Source organism: Mauremys reevesii, linkage group 25 (genome assembly GCF_016161935.1).
Source record: "Mauremys reevesii isolate NIE-2019 linkage group 25, ASM1616193v1, whole genome shotgun sequence".
Lineage (NCBI taxonomy): Eukaryota > Metazoa > Chordata > Testudines > Geoemydidae > Mauremys > Mauremys reevesii.
In genome coordinates, this window is record NC_052647.1 from 13,702,528 (window position 1) to 13,729,714 (window position 27,187).

The window sequence follows — 27,187 nt, forward strand, 5'->3', positions numbered from 1 at the left end:
ATAATGAAGGGATGGTCTATACCCCCCCCCCATCACTCTCTTTTTGGGTCCTTAAAAGAAAGATTGCGTGGCGAAAGTATTAAAAAACAAACAGAGGCTTTTGGAATGAGCTTCACCATTGTGGCTGCTATCCCCATTGTTTCCTGGGACCCTGGGCCTTTGTCACCCTGATCCTGAGAGGGGGGGACCCAAATCATCACCCCTACAAGCTCCACATGAATCCCAAAACCACCTCGAATAACAGTTACCATCATCTTTGGTACCAGCAAAGAGACTGTCAAACAAGAGGGCTTTTCCTTCTAAGACTGGACTTTAGCAGCAGCAGCAGCAAAGACATCTCCAGCCCATCTCAACTACTTCTCTTTTCCTCAAAAAGACAGTTATTACCATCTTTGGTAACATCCAAGATACTGTCAAGCAACAGGGTCTTTTTCCTTCTGAACACTAGATACAGCTAAAGAAAAAAGGAATATTGTTAAACTAAAGCCTCCCTTAACACTACATTTCAAATGCTTTTAACTGTTTTTTCTTCTTTTCTCTAGCTTTAATAAAAGGTTAACATGATTTCTAATGACAGGTTTCAGAGTAGCAGCCGTGTTAGTCTGTATCCGCAAAAAGAACAGGAGTACTTATGGCACCTTAAAGACTAACAAATTTATTGTAGCATGAGCTTTCGTGAGCTACAGCTCACTTCTTCGGATGCATAGAATGGAACACACAGACAGGAGATATTTATACATACAGAGAACATGAAAAGGTGGAAGTATGCATAACAACAGGAAAAGTCTAATCAATTGAGATGAGCTCTTATCAGCAGGAGGAAAAAAAACTTTTTGAAGTGATAATTAAGATGGCCAATAGAAGGTGTGAGGAGAACTTAACATAGGGAAATAGATTCAATTAGTGTAATGACCCAACCATTCCCAGTCTTTGTTTAGGCCAGAGTTAATTGTATCTAATTTGCATATTAATTCGAGTTCAGCAGTTTCTCTTTGGAGTCTGTTTTTGAAGTTTTTTTGTTGCAAAATTGCCACCTTCAAGTCTGTCACTGAGTGGTTAGAGAGGTTGAAGTGTTCTCCCACTGGTTTTTGAATAACAGATAGCTCATGCTGCAAAACATCTGTTAGTCTATAAGGTGCCACAGGATTCTTTGCTGCTTCTACAGAACCAGACTAACACGGCTACCCCTCTGATACTTGGTTTTTGAATGTTATGATTTCTGATGTCAGATTTGTGTCCATTTATTCTTTTGCATAGAGACTGTCCGGTTTGGCCAATGTACATGGCAGAGGGGCATTGCTGGCACATGATGGCATATATCACGTTGGTAGATGTGCAGGTGAACGAGCCCCTGATGGCGTGTCTGATGTGATTAGGTCCTATGATGGTGTCACTTGAATGGATATGTGGACAGAGCTGGCATCGGGCTTTGTTGCAAGGATAGGTTCCTGGGTTAGTGTTTATGTTGTATGGTGTGTGGTTGCTGGTAAGTATTTGCTTCAGGTTGGGAGGCTGTCTGTAAGCGAGGACTGGCCTGTCTCCCAAGATCTGTGAGAGTGAGGGATCATCTTTAAGGATAGGTTGTAGATCTTTGATGATGCGCTGGAGAGGTTTTAGTTGGGGGCTGTAGGTGATGGCTAGTGGCATTCTGTTTTCTTTTTTAGGCCTGTCCTGTAGTAGGTGACTTCTGGGTACTCTTCTGGCTCTGTCAATCTGTTTTTTTCACTTCAGCAGGTGAGTATTGTAGTTTTAAGAATGCTTGATAGAGATCTTGTAGGTGTTTATCTCTGTCTGAGGGATTGGAGCAAATACGTTTGTATCTTAGAGCTTGGCTGTAGACAATGGATCGTCTGGTGTGTCCGGGATGGAAGCTGGAGGCATGTAAGTAAGTATAGCGGTCAGTGGGTTTCCGGTATAGGGTAGTATTTATGTGACCATCGCTTATTAGTACAGTAGTGTCTAGGAAATGGACCGCTTGTGTGGATTGGTCTAGGCTGAGGTTGATGGTGGGATGGAAATTGTTAAAATCACGGTGGAATTCCTCGAGGGCTTCTTTTCCATGAGTCTAATGGTGTTTTTGCCATAGTATAAGTAGGGTGATGTCTGTATTCCAAGCTTTGGACCTATTTAAGCATGTTTAATGTTGTACACTGTCTGGGTTATGTTAACCCCTCTGATGCATTTATTCCATCTAAATTAAACAAAGCACCAGCTGGGTGGTTGTATTATCTCAGAGAAGGCAAGGTCAAAGAAATGGTCCTTGCCATTGGAGAAGGTAGGGAGGTTTGTGATAGACCTTGTTTGTGGGGGAGTTAATTCCACACTCTTGGCTGGGACCTCCAGAAATCTCTTCTACACAGATAAGCTTTAGTCTCACTGTATACCCTGGGGGAATTCTGTAATAAAAAAATTAAATTCTGTACGCTATTTTAAAATTCCACATTTTTTTGTCAAAATAACAATATAATCATGCCAGTTTCAATTCTTTAGGTAATTTCAAAATACCTGTCCACAAGTATGTCTGTAACAATATTAGAACAAAAAGCGATTCAGGAAATGTTTTTTGGCATATAGATTCCTTACTAGGCGTAAGAACAGCCATACTGCGTCAGACCAAAAGTTCATCTAGTTCAGTAGCCTGTCTTCTGACAGCCGATGTCAAATGCTTCAGAGGGAATGAATAAAACACGTAATCATCAAGTGAGCCATTCCCAGCTTCTGGTAAACAGAGGTAGGGACACCATCCCTACCATCCAGGCTAATGGCCATTGATAGACCTATCCTCTGTGAATTTATCTAGTTCCTTTTTGAACCCTGTTTTAGTCTTGGCCTTTACAACATCCTCTGGCAAAGAGTTCCACAGGTTATGCATTGTTTGAAGAAATACTTACTTTTGTTTGTTTTAAACCTGCTGCCTATTAATTTCATTTGGTGACCCCATAGCTCTTGTGTTATGAGGAGTAAGTAACACTTATTTACTTTCTCTACCCCAGTCATGAGTTTATAGACCTATCATATCCCCCCTTACCTTTCCAATCTGAACAGTCCTTATTAACCACTCCTCCTATGGAAGCTGTTCCATACCCCTAATCATTTTTGTTGCTCGTTTCTGAACCTTTTCCAATTCCAATATATCCTTTTTGATGGGAGTGACCACATCTGCATGCAATATTCAAGATGTAGGTGTACTTTGGATTTAAACAGGCAATATATTTTGTCTTATCCATTCCTTTCCTAATGAGTCCCAACATTGTTAGCTTTTTTGACTGCATATTTATATGTAACTGAGTAATAGTTAATTTAAACTACAATACAGACACTATTTCCCACACCCCTCAGAAGCTGTGCAAAGGCGTGGGAGAGTCAGGGTTAATGGAGGAGCTGAGGGAAAGAGAAGTAATTGCTGGGAAGGAGCCTGGGAGTGAACTTGGACAGTTGTTGTGCATGAGTGGGAGAAGTATAGAATAGATTTTTTTTTGGAGGGGGGGAGCGTTAGGGAGCATCTACCTCCGCTGACCCATTCAGTCAGGCGTATAAGCCCCTGTGTCCCTACACCCCCCCCCCCAGCCACCCCTTCTCCCCTCATCTCCATGTCCCTATACCCCACTCAGCTACCTCCCTATGTAGCCTTGCACCCCCACTCTGCCCCAGCTGAATGCTGTCACCTCACTAGCTCCTATGCCCCAGTCTGTCTCCCCCACATTAACTCTTCTGACCCCTAGTCTGTGAAACACCACTGCCCCCCACGCACCCAGTAGTCCCCACTCTGTCCATCCCTCCTCACATGGTCCCAGGAGCAGGGCACTGTGGGGAACTAACTTCTCCCCAGCAGGCTGCTCCACCGGCCTTGTTCTGGCAACAGCAGCCTCTGGTGGGCGAAAGGTGTAATTGCAGCCCCTCCCCAGGAGAATGTATTTTCTGTTGGGGGGGGGGGGGGGAGTCGGCAGGGGACAGGGGCTGCTGCAGGTGCGCAGTGACTCACAGAGGTTCCCCCTAGAAATAAGACGTCAGCGGTAACCAAACGTCATTAAAACCACAAGGAATCTGGTGGCACCTTAAAGACCAACAGATTTATTTGGGCCTCAGCTTCCGTGGGTAAAAAACCCACTTCAGCTTTGTGCTACCAGACGCCTCGTTGTTTTTGTGGCTACAGACTAAGCCGGCTCCCCCCTGAGACTCAAACTTCATCGCATTGCAACCCCCCCCGCTGCGGGCCGGGGTGGGGGCAGAGCCCGAGCCCCGCCCTGGGCACGGCTAACGCGGGCTCTGGTGACCCGCTGCTCGGTGACGGGGCCGGGGCTGGAGCGTTACAACCCCCAAGCGGGGCCAGGCCCTGCTCGGGCAGCGCCTCGTCCCGGGAGCGGCCCCCGCGCCGCAGGGCCAGGCTGGGAGCGGCCCCCTCGCGGGCCGGTTCGTGCTCCGCCCCCTCGCGCGGCAGGGAACGTGGCTCGTGGGGGGCAGCCTGGCCCCATCCCTTTAAGGCGTTACGTGTAGGCTCTACCCAGCCCCGAGAGAGGCGAGCCGGGGCGGGGGGGGGGGGGTCTCTCCGGACCCTTTTCTGTCGGCGTGTCAGAATGCCTGTTAAAGGGGAGGTGCCCTGGGGGAGACCGCGGCCAGTACCGGGCTTGTCTTCCCTTTGCCTTTAAGTTCCATTTCTTGTCGGAGGGCAGCTGCGCGGATCGTGCGACGCACCATGGCCCCGGCCGCCGGGCTCTGGCTCCTGCTGCTGCTGGCCCCGGGCAGCGCCTACTTCCCCGAGGAGCGGTGGAGCCCGGAGTCGCCGCTGCAGGCGCCGCGGGTGCTGGTCGCGCTGCTCGCTCGGAACGCGGCGCACTCGCTGCCGGCGGTGCTGGGGGCCCTGGAGCGGCTGCGGCACCCGAAGGAGCGAACGGCGCTGTGGTGAGAGCCGCCCCCGGGCACCCCCGCGGCATCCGGGACCCGCCCAGCCCCCCCGCCCCACGGCATCCGCCGCCCGGGCATCATCCCTGCCTGGTCCCCGGGCACCCCCTCCGGCATCCACCCTCCCCGGGACCTGCCCAGCCCCCGCATCCCACGGCATCCGGCCCCGGGCATCATCCCTGCCTGGTCCCAGGCACCCCCTCCGGCATCCACCCCGGGACCCGCCCAGCCCCCGGCATCCCCATAATCCGCCCCGCCATCCGGCCCCCGGGCCTCATCCCTGCCTGGTCCCCCGGGCACCCCCTCCGGCATCCACCCACCCGGGACCCGCCCAGCCCCGGCATCCCCGTAATCCGGCCCCCGGGCATCATCCCTGCCTAGTCCCCGGGCACCCCCTCCGGCATCCACCCCCTGGGACCCGCCCAGCCCCGGCATCCCCACGTAATCCGGCCCCGGGCATCATCCCTGCCTAGTCCCCGGGCACCCCCTCCGGCATCCACCCACCCGGGACCTGCCCAGCCCCCGGCATCCCCCACGTAATCCGCCCCCGGCATCCCCACGTAATCCGGCCCCGGGCATCATCCCTGCCTAGTCCCCGGGCACCCCCTCCGGCATCCACCCACCCGGGACCCGCCCAGCCCCGGCATCCCCCACGTAATCCGGCCCCGGCATCCCCCGTAATCCGGCCCCGGCATCCCCCACGTAATCCGCCCCTGGCATCCCCACGTAATCCGGCCCCGGGCATCATCCCTGCCTAGTCCCCGGGCACCCCCTCTGGCATCCACCCCTGGGACCCGCCCAGCCCCGGCATCCCCACGGCATCCGCCCCCGGGCATCATCCCTGCCTAGTCCCCGGGCACCCCCTCGGCATCCACCCCCGGGACCCGCCCAGCCCCGGCATCCCCACATAATCCGCCCGGCATCCCCGTAATCCGGCCCCGGGCATCATCCCTGCCTAGTCCCCGGGCACCCCCTCCGGCATCCACCCCGGGACCCGCCCAGCCCCGGCATCCCCACGTAATCCGCCCCTGGCATCCCCGCCACGTAATCCGCCCCTGGGCATCATCCCTGCCTAGTCCCCAGGCACCCCCGCATCCATCCCCAGGACCTGCCCAGCCCCGGCATCCCCACCCACGTAATCCGCCCCGGGCATCATCCCTGCCTAGTCCCCGGGCCTCCCATTCTCTGGCATCCATCCCCGGGATCTGCCCAGCCCCTGGCATCCCCACCTCATGGCATCCGCCCCTGGGCATCAGCGTCATCCCTGCCTAGTCCCCGGGCACTCCCTCCTCCGGCATCCACCCCGGGATCCGCCCAGCCCCCACGGCATCCATCCCCGGGACCTGCCCAGCCCCGGCATCCCCACGTATCCATCCGCCCCTGGGCATCCTCCCTGCCTAGTCCCCCGGGACCCGTCCATGCCCCCGACATCCCGGCACCCCCCCCCCCGGCATCCGGTGTCCGGGCATCATCCCTGCCTAGTCCCCCCCAGTCATCCCGCCCCTGCGGCATCCATGCCTGGGACCCATCCATGCCCCTGGCATCCTGGCACACACCCCTTCCCCTGTGGTATCTGGTCTCCGGGCATCATCCCTGCCTAGTCCCCCCAGGCATCACCCCCCGGGCATCCATCCCCCGGGACCTGCCCATGCTCCCTGGCATCCCTCCCCCCCCAGGACCCGCCCAGCTCCCCCCCCCACGGTATCCACCCCCCGGGCATCATCCCCCACCTAGTCCCCTGGGTGTCATCCCTGCCTATCCTTCCCCCCCCTCCCTCCGGGCATCCCCGCCCAGCCCCCCAGGACCCCTATCTCTGGGAATCTCACGCACACACTAGCAGGACACACCCAGCGACCGCAGGACTTGCTCCCTCACCGGGCCACCCAGGTCCCTAGGATCTCCTTGGCTTCTCTCCACACATACTTGTTCCCTTCCCTGGCCCTAGCAGGAGCTGATGATGCTTGGGACCCGCCTGGGATTTCCTCCCGCTGCCGTTCTGGGGGCTGGTGAGATTCAGGCAACTCCCTTTCCCTGCTCCCTGCAGCCCCACGCTGGGGGCCTGGGGCCTTTCTTGAGCACAGACAGGAGTCTAGTGAGACCCTGGGCCAATCTGGGTATCGTTGGATGGGAGGGTCCTGTTACCTTTTCTAGGTTGCAGATTAGCACTTTAAAGCCACCTTGGTCCCAGTGAAACGCTTGCCAACCTGCCCCAAGTGTCTGGACATTAACAGCTTCATGTGCATGTAGCCAGCACTCAGTGCGGCTAGAGACACGGAGCAGAATGTGGCTGTTACATGGACAAGCTGGGCAGGTAGTGTTTTCAACAGGGAAGGTATCTTCCCCAAGGGATTTAGTACCTGCTCTGAAATTCCCACTGGAGCTTGCGTTACAGCAGGAGGAAAGAAAGGCACTACTGCAAACTCTCTACCACTTTGAGGTAAGTATAGACTGAGGAAGAGAACTTTTCCTGCCACCTCATGGTGGCTGAAGGAGCGGTCCCAGGGCTCCGTGAGCCCCTTTTTCCTGGTGGATGAATTGTACGCTTGGAAAGAGGAGAGTGAAGGTACGCCCACCTCCCACCCCCATTAGCTAACAGGGTTAAAGACTGCTGTGCATCTTGTGTTGGGGATCCATTCTCAACAAGACTGGGTTGGAGTAGGGTCTGGGATGCTGATTGCCTGGTTTTCTTACATTAGGGCAATACCTTGCACTAGAGAGGGTGAGAGAGGCAAGAGGCTCCTGGTTCAATAGGGTATGAGGAGGAGCAGGGTTAGAATGGAGAGCCCAGAATTCTGGGAACATGGGTGTCTCCTGTGGGCTGAGTGGAACCTAGAGGAGAAATGGGCAGCTTTGCAGATGAGAAAGTATATGAGATGGTGGGATTTACCTCCGACTCTCCTGCAGGGTGTGAGGGGAGGCAGCATGGACTAAGAGTAGGGCTCCATGTCTGTCATGGAGGTCGCGGAAGTCACAGATTCAGTGACTTCTGCAGTGGCCAGTGTGGCTGATCTCAGGGCCGCCCTGGCTCAGCCACACTGGCTGCTGCTAGAGTGGCTCTGCAGCCAGGCGCTTGGGCGGTCTCACAGCCAGCGGCACTGGCCGCTGCTCTGGTGGCCCTGGGCAGCTGGCCTCAGGGACTGCCTGAGCAGCTGCCAATGCGGCTGGTCCTGGGGCTCCCTCATCCCTGGCAGTGACTGGAGCCGCAGTGGGCCTCCCAGGACTCTCCGCCCTGCCCCCCATCCCCCCGGGCGTCAGCCACAGCAATGTCCCACGAGGCTTCCCCCCTCCGGCAGTGCCAGGTCCCTGGCTTTGCCCCCGCAGTGCCCCCTGCCCCAAGATTCAATCATGAGTATCTTTAGTAAAAGTTATGGACAGGTCCTGGGGCTGTGAATTTTTTTGTTGCTGTTGTTTTTTGCCCGTGACCTGTCCGTTACTTTTACTAAAGATACTCACGATTAAATCGTAACCTTAACCAAGAGCATTGCTCCAGCTTCCCCTGCAGGGCGTGGGGGAAAGTGCCAGGAGGGTTCATGTCCCTACTTAGCAGTGTGTCACTGTTGGGTGTTTTTCAGGGTGGCAACAGACCACAACACTGACAACACAACGGCTGTGCTACGAGAATGGCTGATAAATGTGCAGACTTTGTATCACTCTGTGGAGTGGAGGCCGATGGAGGAGCCCAGGTGAGACCCTGCCTCAGAGACTGTTACCAGCACCTGGCTAAACTTGGGAAGAGAGACAGCTGCACAGGTTTATTGATTTCCTCAGTAAAAGGGTAAATTAAAAGGTGGAGTTAACCTCTGTGGGATGGGTAGGTGTTGGAAAGAACCTAACTGAGCCCTGTGAAAGACTGCCCCAGGGCCAGGGAGCAGATAGGGTTTGTTGATAAGCCTTGTTTCTCTGGGGCATGTGATTTTGTTAAGTTTCATCTTAGCCCCACTGAACTCTCAAAGTGAGGATGGGTGAATGTCTGAACCCCCTTTCCCCCCAGCAAGTGTCCTGGCTCCCTTCTAACCACTGGCTTCCTTCCCACGAATGACCTCCCTTGACCTCACAGACATGCACTCAGTGAGATGGGGTGCCAGGGATGGGAGGATGGTTGATGCAGTGTTTGCTCCAGATAGGAAAGTCAAGCTGCCCTGCCTTGCAACTGTCAGAAGCCCACCCTGGTCATACAACCTTGCAGACCTGCCTGCAAATTACTGAACAGAGCCGGTCTCCAAGTGCTATCGAGAGTCCCATGTAAATACTTCAATAGTCTCATTTTTTTGAATATAGAAGTAAAAAATATGTTTTCCCTTTTCAAAATCTGCAGACACCAAGGAGACAGCATTAAATTCTGCCTTATCTGGTCTTGCTTGTTTTAGAGGATTCAGGATGCTTGTCACTTGGGAGTAGTGCGCTGGAAAGCAGGTCAGGGCTCTGATAGAAGTCACTGTTTGTGGCAGGATTGGATTGGCTGCAGTTCTAGACAAGATTGTTCAGAGACGCTCATAAAACTGGTGGGTCAGAGCAATTGACTTTGCTGCATCAATGATCTCCACTGCATATAGAGGATATTCTGTTAGCCCAAGGGTTTAATTGGATCCATGGAGACCAACAAGACATGTCTGTCTGTCAAATGCCTTCCCTTTTCTCTAGAGTCTCAGGGGCCTCCGTGATATTACTGAGCCGAAATCTTGCTGTTGTCTATGGAGAAGACTCCAAAACCAAGCCGGAGGTCTGTTAGTTCCTTGGCAGAGAAGGCCACTTGGATTGTGGTGTGGCTAAAGGGAGGCAGGGCATCTTTTACAACTAGCTTGCCTTTCACCTCTCAGATTTGGCACTTGTGCTGAGTTCATTCCAGCTATATATTCACATCATGTAACTTTTGGGAAGGGAAAGCAGTGAGGAGGGATGAACCCAGCTGGGACTTCAACTGAGGCTAATCCCTGGCAGGTCCTATCTGGATGAGGAAGGCCCGAAGCACTGGTCAAATTCTCGCTATGAGCACGTGATGAAGCTCAGACAAGCAGCCTTGAAATCTGCCAGGGACATGTGGGCTGACTACATCTTGGTAAGAAAATCTCCCTGCCTTTGGTACTGTGGTGACAGATGCTATGTTTATGTCCAGTCATTTTCAGTTTGCAAACCAAATCCAAGTTCAGTTGTGCAGGTTTCTGTTCGCCTCTCACCTGGGCTAATGCTGCTGGCCCTGCATACCAGAGCTGCATGAGCACAGGAATAGCCAGACAGCATTCAGGCAGGCAGGCCATGGCCCATTATCCATGTACTTTGGTGTCCTGCTTTTGGGAGCAACCAAATGTATGATGATAACCTAGTGGGTGGAAATAATCCATATGATGTCCTTGACTGGATCCCTGCAAGCACTCTGTGTCCCTCATCTGCATGAAGTTGGGCTCTGCTGGTGCCTCTGTTTGACCAATGAATTGCTATCAATGAACTAACTATGTTGGTGACAGTGGCATGAAAATGAGTGTTTTGTAAATGTTCCTGGTGTCTTCCCCCCCTCACACGCACCCCCAAATGCAGCTGGTGCCAAGCACTTGTGTCTGCTGGCACTGGGTGCTCCTGCCTGCTTGGAGAAGTGGAAGCATCTTTAAAATATTGCTGTTGTGAAGATGTTGTTTCAGACCAGGAGGGCTTGGAGGCTGTAGCCTTCTTTAGTAGCTTTATGATCTCACTGGCTTAGGTATAAATGTAGCTAATGTACATATAAATGTCCGTCACAGCTATCTTTGTGTTTCTCATGTCTAAACGGGAAGGACTGTAGTTGAATTTAAGGAACTTCTCCCTTGAGGGTGCACTTCTTAAGATGGGTCTCTTTCTCTGTTTTGAATAGCAGCTGCCTTTAAGGGAATTTTGTGACTGGGCTTTAGGTAATAGAAATCCATTTGGACTCAAGTACTGCCTATGCCAGCACATCAGTATAGCATGGGATATTTTGTAGCTCAGCAGTCCATGTGTTTCCAGGCTTGGCTGATGGATCCTGCCTTTCAGGTCTCAGAATGAGGAACAGAAATGCCTGTGTTTATCAGAATGAAAGCAGTAATACCTAGTTAGTGAGGAGCGCCTAGGGTCAGTAGACATCCTGAGAGTATCTTTAGGAGTAGTTGGAAAGCATTCACAGGGTTTACACAGGAATGGCTCAGGGTGGAGCACACCAGGCTGATGCAGGGACCAGACTGGCTGCATTAGAATTGACTGTGCTTGTTGTTTCTCTTTGCTGTTTGCAGTTTGTGGATGCAGATAATCTCCTGACAAACCCAGACACCCTGGGCCTGCTGATGGCAGAGAACAAGACTGTAGTGGCGCCCATGTTGGACTCTCGTGCTGCCTATTCTAACTTCTGGTGTGGAATGACTTCGCAGGTAGGAGGAGGCCTGGGATTCTGACATATGTTCCTCTTCCAGTCCCTGTGTACACCAGCACTTTGCACACAGGATCCATTGCATGCATGAGTAGTTCCCAGCTGCTTCCCCCCCCCCCCCCCAAGAGCTCCTGCAAGACTCTCCTTTTCCCCTTTTTTAGGGTTATTACAAACGCACTCCTGCCTACATTCCCATTCGAAAACGAGATCGCCGTGGCTGCTTTGCTGTCCCCATGGTGCACTCCACTTTCCTGATTGACTTGCGGAAAGAGGCCTCCCGGGACCTTGCCTTCTACCCACCACACCCAGATTACACCTGGTCTTTTGATGACATCATTGTCTTTGCATTTGCCTGCAAGCAGGCAGGTGAGTTAATGGATATTGCTGCTCATGCACTTCTTGCTAGCATAGGCTGGGTGTGTAGCTTTGCTCTGGATTGAGAGATGAGGAGCCTGCAGCCATCCTTTTCCGAAGGGGGATTAGGTTGTCTGCTGTGTTGGTAACGGGTTGTCTTGGGCCCAACAAGGGATAAGATATTAACAAAACCCTTGTTTACTGTTGTAGCGCTCAATAGTTCAGTTAGGAGACCCCCAAACCAAGCCTATCAAGTAATTGCTATGGCCCCTATTGTTGTAACACTCATTGTTTTAAAATCTTTTAAAGTCACAGAAAAAGAAGGAAAAAACAATGTAAGGATTTGAAATGTATTGCATTAACTCAGGCTTTCATTTTAATAGCTTTCCTTATTCCTTTTAGTTGTATAGAGTATTTTATGGGGGGAACACTTGCTTTACAGTCTTTTAGATGGTATTAGCTGTCCTCTTGTGGGAAGAAGAGGGAGAAGAGAGAAAGTTAGTTTAGATGGTCTGGAGCTGCTGCTGCTATTGAAAGTCCTGTTTCCTTTAATACCAAACAAGAGAAATGGAAAGAGAGAAGAACAGAAAAGATAGAAAATGCAACATCTGTCTCTGCTAGGTTTTGTGAGGGTTTGGGTTTTGGCTTGCAGCCTTGCTGCTGGGAAACTATAGGACCAGTATATGATCTTATCAGCTACTCTGAGACATGGCAAACGTTTACCAGTGTTGGTCTGTTTAAAGAATTGCTTTTTGTTGCTTCTCCTGTCATACCAGTGTGCAAATGTGGAGTTGTCTTGGCCAGTTAAAGCCTGACACTTGTTAGGCCAAAGGCAAAAAGAGAAGTTAGAAACAGGAGAAATAAGACAAGGAAGGAAAATGACATGAGGGAGGAACAATAGCTAGAACCTAACTCTCGGGTATTCAAGATTTAGACAAAGCTGATGGAGGGGATGTCATTTAGTTTCCTTTCTCTGGCCTGGCCAGGTCACAACATCTTTCAGGATCAAGATGACAAAGGCCCAATGGTGTCATGGCGGATCCCAGGGTTCCAGGAAATGGTAGGGGAGCCGCAACCATGATGGTGAAGCTTGCTCCTCCCTGTCTCTCTGACCTTTTTAGTGCCATAGTGAATAAGCAGTGTTCAAAAAGGAATGGAGACATTATTCCATGAAACAGTAACCAGGAAAAGCCATTTAAGTGATTTCAACTACAAACATTTCCTTTCCCAACTCAAACCAACCCGTGACTTTAGCACAGCTCTTCCAGCTTGACAGTCCAGGGAGTGTCAGTCTTTGTCTTGTACTTGTATAAACAATTGTACATAATGGGCTGGGTTGGCATTTTTGTACAGGTCACTGCACAATACACCCCTCTAATGCAGTTGTCTCATACAGGCCACGTGAGGTCTTATTGAGCTGACTTATGAAGCCAAGGACATGGGTGCCTTATGCAGTCCCATGATGTGGGCTGGGTTTGCCACTGAGTGGGTTTTGAGCAGCATCTAGCTCACTCTGTGTATTAACTTCAGAGGTCCAGATGTTTGTATGCAACAAAGAGGTTTATGGCTTCCTGCCGGTGCCACTGAGAGCCCACAGCACCATGCGGGACGAGGTGGAAAGCTTCATGCACGTGCAGCTGGAGATAATGGGTAAGTGCTGGATGCCAGTAGAAACAGAACATTCATAGGCTTGGACTGGGAATTGCTTAGACGGTTTTCCTTCTTCCCTCTTACTTCTGACATTCTGAATTTGGGACCTGTCTCTGTCCTGGGGATTCAGCAGCAGCTGCCTCAAAGCTGGTGGTTGGATGGAAGGAGGAAAATGTATTGAGGAATTGTGAAGCAGGATGGCTAGAATGGTACCGTATTTTTCCGTGTATAAGACTATACTTTTTTCTAAAATCCTTAGCCTAAAAATTGAGGGTAGTCTTATACACGGAAGTAAGCCTCTTGTTCCCCCCTCGCTGCCTGCACGTGGCTGGTGGCCGCTATCCATCATCTATCGCTGGAGCGGAGCGCGCGGGGGGGCAGTGTCGGAGCCGGGCATCCGGTAGGGGGGGTCGCGCGCTGCAGTGCCCCGACCACACTACCGAGCCGGGCAGCTGGGGCCGGCAGGAGTCGGGCGGCCGGGAGGGCGCGCCCGGGCAGGGCAGGGGGCGGCGCCGGAGCGAGACCAGCCGGGGGCCGCCCCTCCTCCTCCTTCCCCTACCCTCTCCGTCCTCTTCCTGGGCCTGAGCAGCAAAGTGGGGGGGGGGGGGGACAGCTGCAGCTGGAGGGAAAAAAAAAACAAAAACCTGAATTTGGGGTTAGAAAAGTGGGGGCGTCTTATACATGGGGGCGTCTTATACATGGAAAAATACGGTAGTTTCTATGGAAGCTCTACCTCAAATGATTCCACAGTTCCCTTGGCCATGTTGGAGCTGCTTGTGTCTGCTACAGGTAGTGAGGGCGTGGCATGGTGTCTTGCCTATTGACATCTGGGTAAATTGTTCAGCTCCTGTGGCTGCTGTTTGTACCACTTAAAAACAGAGAGCGTTTCTTCCTGACTTGACTGTGTTGCTTTTTCTGCTAACCTTTAGGGCCCCTCATCTCTTGTGACTGCAGCTTACCACACAGTCCTCTTTCAGTTTTTCCCCCTCTCTTGGCCTCTGGTGTCTGCAGGGCCTGTATGGCAGTGCCCATCCACCCTGTTGTGTGTGGAGTAATCTGAATTCTGGTGTGTACAGTATAGGGAGTGTGTTGGACTCCATGTTTTCTTCCCCTGGGTACATTCCTAGGTACGGTTCACAGTATCTCTTTATATTTGGTCCTGGCTGCACAGAGATTCTTTTACTGAAGTTAAGTATCTGACCTCTCCCTATCAACAGTTAAAGGGACGAGGACTGATTCCTAGCTATTTAAATACACATCTCTGTAAATTTGAGTAATGCAAGAGGGAGAGCCCAGGTCACAGGATAACTGTTTTAAAATAGTTTTATGTATCTGAGAATTTGATGCCAGAGGTTTATTCATCTGATTTCCCCCCCTGGCTGCACACAGAACATGGCTTCAGCTGCACAAGCTTGCATTCTCCCTGTCTTCAGAGACAGAATATTTCTGTAAATGCGGCTCTAGACAGTGGTTTCCTGTTCAAATCTGCCTGCAAATGTTCTCTAATTAATTGGTTGAATACTTTTTCCTCACTCCTTGAGACTGGAGAATCTCCTTCCAACAAGAGGAAAAACCTGAAGTAAATAATAAATGAGAGAGCAGTATGTCAGTCAACAGGACTAATAAGCATAAATATCTATGTCAGGCACTTGTGGGGCACTGGCCAAAGGCTAGCAGCGAGAAGGGGTGTAGGAGATCAGTTGTGGAATAGAAAATTAGAGGATCCTTTTCTTTCTCAAGCCCCAGTGGGTTGTTCGTACCTGGTTACTCTGTGGTGGTTTGTTTGGATGGCTGTTCCTAGTGTGGCGGTAGCTGTGCCCCATTTGGAGTTGTGGCGGCTAAGAGAGGTCCCTTGGCCTTATGTCTGGAAGATAATGTCTTACAGAAACCCATTCACATTCCATTTCTTGGTTTTTCCCTTAGTGAAGAACCCTCCAGTGGAACCTTCAGAATACCTGTCCGTCCTGCCCAAGGTCCCTGACAAGATGGGCTTTGATGAGGTGAGTCAGGACTCTGCTCCATACAGGCACATTACTGAGACGAAGAATAGTGTTTAGTTTGCACAAGCTGAGCCTATGGGCTTCCTCCTGTGGTCACCTCAGACTCTCTAATGCCTGAGCTGCATTTCTAGGTCTTAATAAAGCACAGGGTATCTCTTTCTTTGTGTTCAGTGCAGGATGCATCAAGGTTGCAGTTGAGTTCTTGCCTCCCTGGGTGTGGTAGGGACCTCCCTGCACATTCATGGCCATGGATTTTATTTCCTCAGGTTTTCATGATTAACTTAAAGCACAGGGCAGATCGACGAGAGCGAATGCTGCGGACGCTGTACGAGCAGCAGATCGACTGCAAAATCATTGAGGCTGTGGATGGAAAGTGAGTGCATCCAGAGAACAAGCATTTGCCCAGTCCAACACCTGATAATAAGGAACCGGGATATTCCAGTGAGGATTCCTGGAGGGTGTATTTATGGGGAAGAGCTGATGCTGTCTCTTGGAGATGCAGGGAAGCAGGGCAACTCCCTTGCTTGGTGGAAGGGAGAAGGAGGAGCCAGACACTCTGGGTGTCAGTGCTTCCCAGTCACTTCATAAAGTTCTCTGCTGTAGGAAGCCCCTTATGGATTGTAAGGCGTTGTCTCCCTTCATCCCACCCTGTCAATGGACAAAGAGGCTGCTGAGTGAATAGCCTGTATAGTTCCTCTAATAATGTCTTCCCTGCACGTGCACACAAGGCCCTTCAGAGTGAGGTAACAAGATAATGGCTGCGTAGTGCCTTGAGCTGTGAGCTGTTGCCAGAACAGCTGTTGTAATGACCTAAATTGCCTGCATTCTTTATAAACTGGCTGTGAGAATGAGTAATCCTAGGATCTTCTGTTCTGTTTTCCATCATCTCTTCTGCAAAGAGAGAGGCTTAAAATAAAGTGGCCTGGAGATTTCTTGGGGAGAGAAGCTGCATTCATGAGCATTAGCAGAGACTCCAAAGCCAGCTGCTGCTCTGTGCTGATGGAGGCATTAACCACTTTGTGCTTGTTGCAGAGCCATGAACAGTAGTGAGGTGGAAGCTATGGGGATTCAGATGCTGCCAGGATATAAGGATCCATACCACGGCCGTCCACTCACCAAAGGGGAGCTGGGTTGCTTCCTCAGTCACTATAAGATCTGGAAGGAGGTGAGTGAGTCTGCATACTCAGGAGAGCTCCAGGGATCTTGGTGCTTCTGACCCCTTCAGGACACTTGTTCTGTTTGGGTGTGATAGCCAAGCCAGGACCTTTTCAGTTTGTGCTCCTGCCATGGTTCTCCCACTTCCAGCGTTCCCACTGCTCTTGGCAGGGTTTGCAGTTGCACAAAGAATAAGCAGGGACATATGGTCTGGTGGGGGTGGGGGTTTTTGCTCAGGACCATCCAGAGACTTAAATCATTCCTGCACTGAGCAGGAATTCACATGCTGACACTGTTATTTTAGCTGGGTGAGAGGAGTGTGTAGGTAGCAGGGTGGTGCCCTCCTCTGTTTGTTTTTTTTGGGTTACTATGTGAGCCACAATGGGTGTATTTATACACAGCAGTTTGGGAGCAGTCTTGCAGATGTCATGATTAAGGATAAGATTGTCATGGAGGGCACGGGTTCCGTGGCTTTTAGAGATCTCCATGACATTTTCCTCTACAGCCACTGTGAGTGGCGGGGGGCCCTGCCGTGGGTTCCAGACTCTCATCACTTCTTCCCCCACCCCTGCGCTCAGGCTTCAGTCATCCTCTTGTCTGGCCTCCCCCCATTATTTTTTAGTAAAAGTCGCACACAGGCCACGGGCTTCCATGAATTTTTGTTTGTTGTCCGTGACTTTTACTAAAAATAACTGTGACAAAATCTGAACCTTACTCATGATGCCTAGATGTGCCCTAGAAGTGGTAAAAGGGAATATACATGGAAGAGGTTGGGAGGCAAGAGAGCTAATTCCTCAGCACTAAAAGTCAATAGATACTAGTGCTGTGAAAGAAGGGGATATAAATTACGTGTCATGGGGGGTGGGGCGAAGGAGGTGCAGGCATTTCAGGTTCTCTGACTTGGCTTCTGTTCTGCTAAATTGCTAGATTGTGGCGGGAGGGCTGGAGAAATCAGTCGTGTTCGAGGATGACCTGCGGTTTGAAATATTCTTTAAACGACGGCTGATGAATCTGATGTATGACCTGGAAGAAGAGGGTCTGGATTGGGACTTGATGTAAGTGCAGAAGATCAGAACGTTCTATGGATGTTCTACTCAGCTTCCCTGGGCACTTGTCTTTAATTATTTGTTTACCTCTGGCAGTACACTCAGTGTTGTAAAATACATAAATCCTGCCCTAAAGAGCTTGCAGTCTAAAAAGAGAGAAGAGTAAGAGGACACTGGGAGATCCAGAGTGGGAGATAACCTACCCTTTGATTATTATAAACTTGCTTTTTGTAGGCATTAGTAGGAAGTGGCATTCTGAAAGGGATTTGAATAAGGAGAGGGTGATACTTTGATGGCTTGGCAAACTGGGAACAAAGAGGTCATTGATTTCCCTGTTACCAACAGCTCCAATGGAGCAACTCTGACAGAGCCTGGGTGTTGGTGAGAATGCTGAGCTGCACTCAGTTCAGAGCATAGGCTCACCCACTGACGATGGCAAAAGATTTCTGTACCGCAAACACATCATCAGAGAGGACCACGTACCCTGTTAACCAGAAAGCAGATTTATTTTTATGCCAGAAGTTGTTGCCCTATGCTACAAGGGCACCTGCCACCTCTGTTCTCCACCTATGCTGACTGATTCCAGGCATGGGGACTTCATAATTTTTTTATTATTATTTTTTTTTTTGAGGCCAGCAGGGACTATTACGATCATCCAATGTGACCTCCTGCATAAAGCTGGCCAGAGAATTCCACCCGATCTTTCCTTCATGAGGCCCTAGCTGCTGCTTGCAGCAGTTCTCAAACTGTGGGTTGGGACCCCATTTTAATGGGGTCACCAGGGCTGTCTTAGACGGGGCCCAGGGCCCAAGCCCGAGGGCTTCAGCCCTGGGTGGCGGGGCTAAGGTTACAGGCTCCCTGCCTGGGGCTGAAGCCCTTGGACTTTGGCCCCCAGCCTGGGGCTGTGGGGCTTTGGCTTTGTCCCCTTCCCGTCCCCACCCCCCAAGTGGTGGGGCTTGAATGAGCTCAGGATTTAAGACCCCAGGAGGGGGACTGTAGTAATTTTTGTTGTCAGAAGGGGGTCGCAGTGCAATGAAGTTTGAGAACCCCTGAGCTAGAGTGTAAGTCTTTCTAAAAGATAATCTTGTGCTGCTGTCTGTCTCCCACAGTTACATTGGGAGGAAGCGAATGCAGGTGGATCACCCAGAGAAGTCTGTGCCTCACGTGCGGAACCTGGTGGAGGCAGATTATTCCTACTGGACTCTAGCCTATGTGATTTCACTGCAGGGTGCCCAGAAGCTGCTGGCAGCTGAGCCACTCTCCAAGATGTTACCTGTGGATGAATTTCTTCCTGTCATGTTTGACAAACACCCTGTGTGAGTCTGGACTGCATCCTCTGGGGCCTAGTGCTGGGGAAAGAAGGGTGTATCAGCCTATAGGAATGGTGAAGGGAGCATTGTGTTCTGAAATGAGAAGCCTGTTGCAGGCAGAGCTTTGAACAAACACTCTTTGCTGTTGCTTCAGCAGTAGTGAGAGATGGAGTCTGTAGTCAGCAGCTGTAGCTGAACAGGGATTAACCCCATGTTCTGAACTTGGCAGTGAAGCCTCACATATCCCAGTAGTAGCATATGGAGTTGGTGTGAGGATACTGAAGAGTTTTCCTGTTTGTCCCCGGAAACAGAGGTTCTAACTAGAGCTAGTTGGGAAATGGTTATTGCTCCTGTGATGGGTTGAACTCCTTGGGAAGCCACCTGATGTGCCTAGATACCACCGAGTCTACCTGTTCTGCCAGCATGGGCCCCCTTTAGCCTGTCTTGCTGAGCCACAGTCTTAAAACCTCCTCTAACACACACAGGCAGGGACACGCCCAGCTGCAGATCAGCTCGGGGAAGAATCAGCGTAAGGGACTTGCTCCAGCACTCAGATGTCCACCTCCCTTGGAGCACAGACCCAAAGATATACTATGAAATTCGCCCTGTCCCTCAGTGTGGAGAGAGATGTGCACACTTCTTTCCCTCCCCCATTAGAAATTAAAGAAAGTGGGTTTAATAATCAACAAATTTTATTAACTATGAAAGGCAGATTTTAAGTGGTAAAAGGGGTAACAAACAGAACAAAGCAGATTAAGCAAATGAAATCAAACACGCAAACTAAGCTAGTTTCACTAAAGAAATTGGTTACAAATAGTATTTCTCACCCTAGATATTGTTGCGGGCAGTTTGCAAAGCTTCTATGGTTCAGAGTTCCAGTTATAGTCCTTTTCAGACTAGACCCCTGTCTCAGTCTGGCAGGGCCAGCCCACAACATTTTGGCACCTGAGGCGAGGAGCTCAAATGACGCTCCCATGTCCCCTTGCTTGGGCCAAAACTTTGAAAGGTCTCAATTCTGCCTTCTTCCTGTTCTTCTCCTCTCATGGTACTGCTCTGCTACCTACCCCAATAAAGGAGAACTAACAACTTAAAATGCCTTGTTCAAAATTTTTAAGTAACACTTAACTTTCAAACGTCTGAACAGCAAATGTAACTTTTTTTTGTCTGCATAGTAAACACTGGCATTTTTATCTGTTTTGAATAATGAAAGTGGTGCTTTCGGTGCCTTCTTGGTTCCAAAGATTTGAACTGCTTTCTGAAGGTCCACAGTCTGGGCCAGCTCATGCTCTGTTGAGATGGTTGCAAGGCCAACCAGCCTCTCCTGTGTCATTGTGGAGCGTAGATGTGTTTTTATTATCTTCAGCTTGGAGAAGCTGCGTTCTCCATTGGCAACTGTTACAGGCAGTCTTAGAAGTATGCGCAGAGCAACAAAAGCATTTGGAAAGAGAGTGGTCATCTTATTTGTGGACGTATATTCCAGAACAGCCTTTGGAGTTGATCCTGCTGAAATGTATCTTGAAAGGGCTTTCAGTTAATCACCTAAATCACTCGCATCAATATCACGCATGTCATCATGTGTCAACACTGTCTCTAGTGCCCTGCATTGCTGGTGTAGGTCTTCTTCAGGTATAGTGAGGAGTTTTGGAATATCATATACAACATCCCATATACACTGCTGTGTTCCTTGAGCTGCATGAAACATTCTTCAACTGACTGTATTGCACAATCTAGCACCTGGTTAAAGAATTCAACTTTGAAATGTTGTTTGGGGTCTCTTATGGGATTATCCCGTGCCTCGTAATCAAGATGTCGTCATCTTTGGTGACTCTGTTATTCTTGAAAGGGTGGGAAAATAGCTTCAGTGTGAAGTTCCTCTGCCAACTTCTGTGCACTCTTCAGAACATTTTGAAATCCCTCATCTGACCGGTAAGACTGTAGGTCTGACTTTGCTTTCTCCAGTTCTTCCATTGCTCCAGATATATCAAGTTCAACACCTTGGAGTCTCTTGCTTACAACATTTATTTCAAACAGTATGTCATGCCACAACACTAAACCACACAGAAATTTGAAGTTATGTATGTTTCTGGTGATTCCATTTCCCTCTGCCACTGTTCTCCCACGAACAGTTCCTGTCATAGCATTATCCTCCATAATGGCAACTATAGCATCATCTATCTTCCCAATTTGGTGTTTGATAGGCTTTATTGCCTCCACTCGACTTTCCCATCATGCGGCACTCAGTGGTTTCAGTGTTAGAGAGGATGTTCCCAGATGTTGCTTCAAAATTTTCCATTGATGAGTTGATGCAGAGAAAAATACATAGATGCTTTGAATTACATTAAAATATTCAGCAGCCTCACTAGAAGCTGATGTTGCATCACTGCCCACCAAGTTCAATGAATGAGAACTGCATGGGACAAAAAAAGCTCAAGGGTTTAACGCTCGGATCCATGTCTGCACTCCTCTGTTCTTTTTTTACTCTCGTGTTGGCACCATTATTGTAGTCCTGACCTCTCATGTCAGCTATCACAATTCCCAAATCTTCCAGCTTTTTAAGAAGCACTTTTGTCATACCAGCTCCTGTAGTAACATCAATGTCAATAAATTCTAGAAAATGCTCTCTGACAATCACCATTGCAGGGACATTTTCACTAGGTTCTGTTGTCATTACAAAACGCACTATTAAAGTCATTTGTTCCGTATGGCTGATGTCAGGTGTGCAATCCCGAATAACAGAGTAATATCTTGCTGACTTCAGATCTGCCACAATCTTCTCTTTGACTTTTGCCAGTAACTGTATGATCTCCTTTTGAATTGTTTTTCCAAGGTAGTGGTGTGTGTACATTTCTTGGGTCGTGACTCTTCTTAGATGCTCCTGGAGTACAGCATCAAACTCAGCCATCAGTTCCACAGTTTTAAGGAAGTTTCCATTGTTTGGCACATACAGCTGATCTGAAGTGCCATGCAGTGCTAGGTTTAGGTTCTCACAATAGCAATGAGCCTTTTCAGAACATTTTGCCAGTAAAGAGACTCTGATGCAATCTTCTCTTGATGCTGATCTATGGTGGCCTTTAACCTTAGTCTTATCTCAAGCTCTTTCCACCTATGGAATGCTCTCTGGTGATTTACTGCCTTCTCATGGCATGCCAGATTTCTAGCCAGATTTTTCCAGTCCTTGGAACCCAGTGTGGCTAGAACATTAGACTGGAAGAGTTTGCAACCAAAACAGTATGCAGCTTTCTGGGTTTTTGAGTACATAAGCCATGGCCTCTCCACTTTGTCACCATTGGGAATTTCATACCAGCAATGTGTTAGATAGAAACTTCTGTTTTCATTGTCTTTTGGGAACATGAAGTTTTTCACTTGCTGTGGCCCATTCAGTACAAGGAAGTCCCTCAGGCTACTGCTCAAGTGAGTCCACAGTCCTGGGTGATCTAGATTTAAGGAACTAAACTCAGCAGCAGCTGTTTCTTGTGCCTCCACCACACTTTTCTCTGACATACACTTTTTCTTCAGGAATGTGCATGGTTACATCCATTTGAGATGGAGATATGGATGCTGCAGTAGCTGCCAGGTCACCTGCACTCTAACTGGAAGATCGGGCATCTCCTCACCACTCACAGCCTCATTGACCCGCAAGATTCACCCTAAACATTTGTGTCTATGTATCTCAGGAGAGCTCCTTCCTGCTTAGATAGAAAAGCTTCCTTTGCTTTTGCTTTTTCTGAATGCTGCCCCAGAGTTGCATTTTCTTCTTTCACTCATGACTGCTGTTCTGTGCCAGCTATAGTGGCTCTCAACACTCAATTGAAGGGGACAAATAAGGAGGCTGGTAGCAGGGCCTGAGTGAGGGAAGATATCAGCGTCTTAAGGGCCTAACTGGCTCCTACTATTTCAATTGACGGCCTGTTCTCCTGAAGTGGGTTCAGGGAAGCAGCAGGAAACAGGAAGCTCTCTGAGAAGCTGGTGTTAATCAGGCCAGGCTCCTGGGGGTGCTAGAGAGGTACATAAGAGGGCGGCTCCTCCTGTCTCCCTGCAGCTCCTGCTGCTTTCTGTTATTCCCTCTCACCTTTTCTCCTGCCTGCCTGTTATGTCTCTTGTGCCCTCCTTCCTCCAGCACAGCACTCCACCATCTCTGTGCATCTAGAGCAGAGAGAATACATATGCACCAGCAGCAGACACAATTTTCTACACTCTGGGTCCTAGTGGTGCCCCCCCCCCCCAATTTTGGCACCTGAGGCAGCCATCTCAGTTCGCCTCATGGTAAGGCCAGCCGTGCAGTCTGGACTCCCACCTTGCCTTCCCCTTTTCAGTCTTTCTTTCTTCTTGGGCAGACATGCCATGAAGGGGGAGGAGTCTTGTTTGCCTTCCTCCCCACCCTTAAATAGGATCCACATAAGCTGGGAATCCTTTGTTTCCCAAGCTTGATTCCCCCTTCCTTTACAGTGGAAAATTACAAGAAGTCCCAGGTAATGTTTAGTATCAGTTGACAAGACCACCTGACTCTGTAGGATCACAACATCCATGAGTCAGTGGCAGTATGGAGCGTCCACAGGAAAGCCAAGCTTTTCACAAAAGCAGCAAAGAGTCTTATGGCACCTTATAGACTAACAGACGTTTTGGAGCATGAGCTTTCGTGGGTGAATACCCACTTCGTCGGATGCATGTGACACGGAAGCTTTTCATAGATCATTGTCCTCGCTGATGAGACATCCGCCCTATCTGGCTTTTCCATTATTGTATCTGAAGTGTTAGCAGTGGGCGTCATCCAAAGTAGCATAGTTGAAATACAAATACATAGTCAGTGTTCCTAACTTCAGATACAGAAATGATACAGGCATACAAATAGGATAATCGCATTCAGTAAATCATACCTTTCCAATGCTATCTCACATGAGCCCTCTGGCATAAAGTATATCTCAGTTATGTCATTCATATGATAAGCATAATTTCATAAAGAATATGGAATGACATCACAGTTTGTATGAAAAATTTGAATGAAAACTAACATTTTTCCAGGGCTGTTGCACAATTAAAAAATTAATAAATTTCAATTGGTATTCTATTGTTATATGTGCGATTAATCATGATTAATTTTTTTTAGTTAATTCCGTGAGTTAACTCTGATTAATTGACAGCCCTACATTTTTCTTATTTTTTCTTAAAGCTTTTTGATTTTTTTTTATTTAACAACCAGAAATGTTTGTCTTCAGCACCCATGGGGTTTTTGATGAATACCTGAGAAACTTGGGTGAAATCAGACACTTCCTGCCATTTGGAGTTCCTGTGCAGCAAAGGCATGAGCCTGCTCTAGCCCCATCACTGTCCACTGGCTTGATCACTGTACTGGAATTTCTGTGAAGGGACTTGCAGTCCAGGCTGCTCCTTGATATAGCTTCTAAAATCTGCCACTTTACTGAGAATCAAGTGGGCCACCCAGCCCTGTCAGTGAGAGCTGACATCACACCTTCAGACCATCTTGCTCAACACTGCCTGGTTCAAACAGGTTTTGGAGTAGCAGCCGTGTTAGTCTGTATCCGCAAAAAGAACAGGAGTACTTGTGGCACCTTAGAGACTAACACATTTATTTCAGCATGAGCTTTCGTGAGCTACAGCTCACTTCTTCGGATGCATAGAATGGAACACACAGACAGGAGATATTTATACATACAGAGAACATGAAAAGGTGGAAGTATGCATACCAACTGGAAGAGTCTAATCAATTGAGATGAGCTATCATCAGCAGGATAAAAAAACCTTTTGAAGTGATAATTGAGATGACCCATAGAAGGTGTGAGGAGAACTTAACATAAGGAAATAGATTCAATTAGTGTAATGACCCAGCCATTCCCAGGCAGTGTTTTTCCTGACTGTCCTAAACTCATTTCCCACATTGCAGTAGTAACAAGCTGGCTTCTGGCTTTACTAGTCTGTTTATGCCCCATGAGGCTGAGATCTGGTTGGAGCTACTTGGGTGGGGGTTGGAGAGGGTCTAAAACACTCATTTCTTAGGAATTGTTGGAGCTGTGATGTTTTTCTACAGCTGCTGTTCTTTTAGGGGAAGGGAGCGGACTAGAAGGGTTGTGGGTTAGAAAATTAAGTAAGTTGATGTGTGGTTTGAATGCCACAATGGGAGGATGAAGGGTGTCTGGAGTGAAGCAGGGTAAATGGAGGGATTAATGCACTGGTGCGGGAAGCTGAAGATGGACTGTAGGGTAAATGCAGAAGACGTGACCCCCCCTCCCCCTTTTCTTTTTCCCCTTTTCTGAACAGCTCTGAATACATGGAACATTTTGAAAACCGGAATTTGCTGGCCTTTTCAGTGGAACCACTGCTGGTTTACCCAACACATTACACTGGTGATGATGGTTACATCAGCGACACTGAGACCTCTGTGGTTTGGAATAATGAGAGAGTAAAAACTGACTGGGACCGTGCCAAATCCCAGAAAATGAAAGAACAGCAGGAGCTCAGCAAGGAGGCCAAGAACTCAGATGTGCTCCAATCACCTCTTGACAGTACAGCCCGGGATGAGCTATGACCAGAGCAGGCCCCTTCTAGGAAATGGATGAAGGGACTGACCGTGATAAGGAAGGGTGTGTGTTGGAGCCGGGGTAGAAAGCAGGGAAAGGGGTATAGCAGCATCCATCCATGGGGATTACTGGAGCTTCGGTGTGTCCAAGAATATAATGGTAAAGTCACTTAGATGACAAAGCCAATGAGGGTCATGGCTGAAGCCCTTCTGACCTCTGCTGTTGCAGGACTCTATGAGAGAGAATGCTGGAGAAAGTCAGGTTTGCTTTGTCCATCAATTCAGCCACTGCTCTGTGGTTCAGCACAGATCTTTACACAGTTGCTCGTCGTAGTGGAGAAGTTTTATTCTTTGGTTTAGGATATTGGTGCTTGATGGGACATTGGTCTTCCTGCCTCTGTTGCCATGTGTGTATCTCATGACCAGGGATCCTAGTTTTCTCTGATTTTAAAAAACAAAACAAAATTCTCCAATTAAAGAACCATAATTGGGGGGGGCATGGATTTTTAAAATGAAACACTGAACATTAGTTCTTAGCCACAATATATATAGGTATCAGTTGAACACAATGTTTTATTGATATATTTACAGTTGTAAAATGCTGGAATGATCCAGTCACAGTGCACTGTTTCTTTACTGTTGTCGAGGGCCCTGCTGTTTCAGCCTCTTTCATTTCTTTTCAGTCAGTTTCGCTCTTTCCATGTGTTCTGCGATTGTCTGCCTTCAAACGTCATCTACAGCCTTGCTGCATACAGTACAGAACAGCAGGTTACCATCAACATTAAATTTGTCCTTACCAAACTCAGTGACACGGTCTTTGGGGTGACTTTTAAAGTTTTCAGCATCTTTTTATAACTTTAATTACTCATGTGTGGAGGCTGAAGTGAAATTTGAGATGCATTAAAACGCGACCCGCTATATGGCATTGAGTAACTGCTATATGCCGCAAGCAGTTTATTGGCATATGTTTAGCTATGTGAATTTAAAGCACATTCAAAAATCAACCACAGGAGGGGGAGGTTGTGCACATTGAAAAAGTGACACTGGTACTTGCAGTAAAATTGAGGGTTTTGGTTTTTTTTCTCAGTGTAAAAACTAAAGATTCTCTGTAAAAACACCATTATGCATTTTTCCCTGGCAAATGGATTTCTGGGATCCCTATTCATGACCCCTGAATGTTCTCTTGGGGGGTGTCTGGGGAGGAGGGGTGAAATGCTGCCAGATCCTGCAGGTTCCTGCTAATGATGTGCCCTAATATAAGCTGAAGTCTTCTCTTTCTGTAAGACCAAAACTTTCCTGTTTTTATAAAATCTTTGGCTATGACTTGAACTGTCTCTTGCTTCTTCATAAACAGCCCAGAGTGCTGGGGAAGGAGCTCGCAAGAGCTGACTTCTTCAAGCACCAACTTGTATTTTAATCTAGTGCTGGCTTCACAGCCCTGGAGAGTGAAGTCTTCTATTGATCAACTTGGCAGCAGTGGTACAAACTTCCTTGCACTGCATAACCCATGTACCTCAACCCTGACCTGGAGGAGCCCTAGAAATGAGTGGAGCCTGATTTTCCCCATGGCCCTTTCACTCCATGATTTCTGCGGAAGGTGGTGTGGTACTGGCAATTGCATTGTGGGTCCCTGTCCTAGGAGCTGGAGTGAGAACACTGATTTTTTCCCATAGGCTACTAAATATATGGTGATTGTTGGGGTGCATTTGTATCAGTGACCAGAAGAGAGAGGTTATGAATCCTGGAAATGTCAAGCAAGTACTGAACCAATCAGTTCCATCCTGAAGTGTAACTAGACTTACTTCTACAACACTTAAAAAGTGCCTCCATGTTCCAGGGCTTCTTCCTCTGTGCTGACTTGAGGAATCCTC

At 49.0% G+C, this 27,187-nt stretch overlaps 1 protein-coding gene across 3 annotated transcripts; it reads left to right on the top strand.

The window, feature by feature from the left end:
* The first annotated feature begins 4,535 nt into the window (after positions 1-4,535).
* COLGALT1 (collagen beta(1-O)galactosyltransferase 1) lies at positions 4,536-27,187 on the top strand. 3 transcript variants are annotated; one of them, XM_039513998.1, is made up of 12 exons: positions 4,536-4,899; positions 8,472-8,582; positions 9,838-9,955; positions 11,136-11,270; positions 11,431-11,635; positions 13,154-13,273; positions 15,197-15,273; positions 15,540-15,646; positions 16,306-16,438; positions 17,356-17,483; positions 18,584-18,790; positions 25,058-27,187. In XM_039513998.1, the coding sequence occupies exons 1-12, from the start codon at positions 4,694-4,696 to the stop codon at positions 25,323-25,325; spliced, it is 1,815 nt and encodes a 604-aa protein (XP_039369932.1). In that variant the 5' UTR covers positions 4,536-4,693; the 3' UTR covers positions 25,326-27,187. The 3 variants fall into 3 exon arrangements, with proteins under 3 accessions (XP_039369932.1, XP_039369933.1, XP_039369934.1); XM_039513999.1 differs by lacking the exon at positions 4,536-4,899 and adding an exon at positions 6,749-7,336 and having other exon boundaries at positions 25,058-27,183; XM_039514000.1 differs by lacking the exon at positions 4,536-4,899 and having other exon boundaries at positions 8,515-8,649; positions 25,058-27,183.

Coding starts and splice junctions, on each gene's coding strand:
- COLGALT1 (XM_039513998.1), top strand. CDS start 4,694: ATGGCCCCGGCCGCCGGGCTCTGGCTCCTGCTGCTGCTGGCCCCGGGC. Junction 11,271..11,430: donor GGTGTGGAATGACTTCGCAG/GTAGGAGGAGGC, acceptor CCCCTTTTTTAG/GGTTATTACAAACGCACTCC. Junction 11,636..13,153: donor ATTTGCCTGCAAGCAGGCAG/GTGAGTTAATGG, acceptor TATTAACTTCAG/AGGTCCAGATGTTTGTATGC.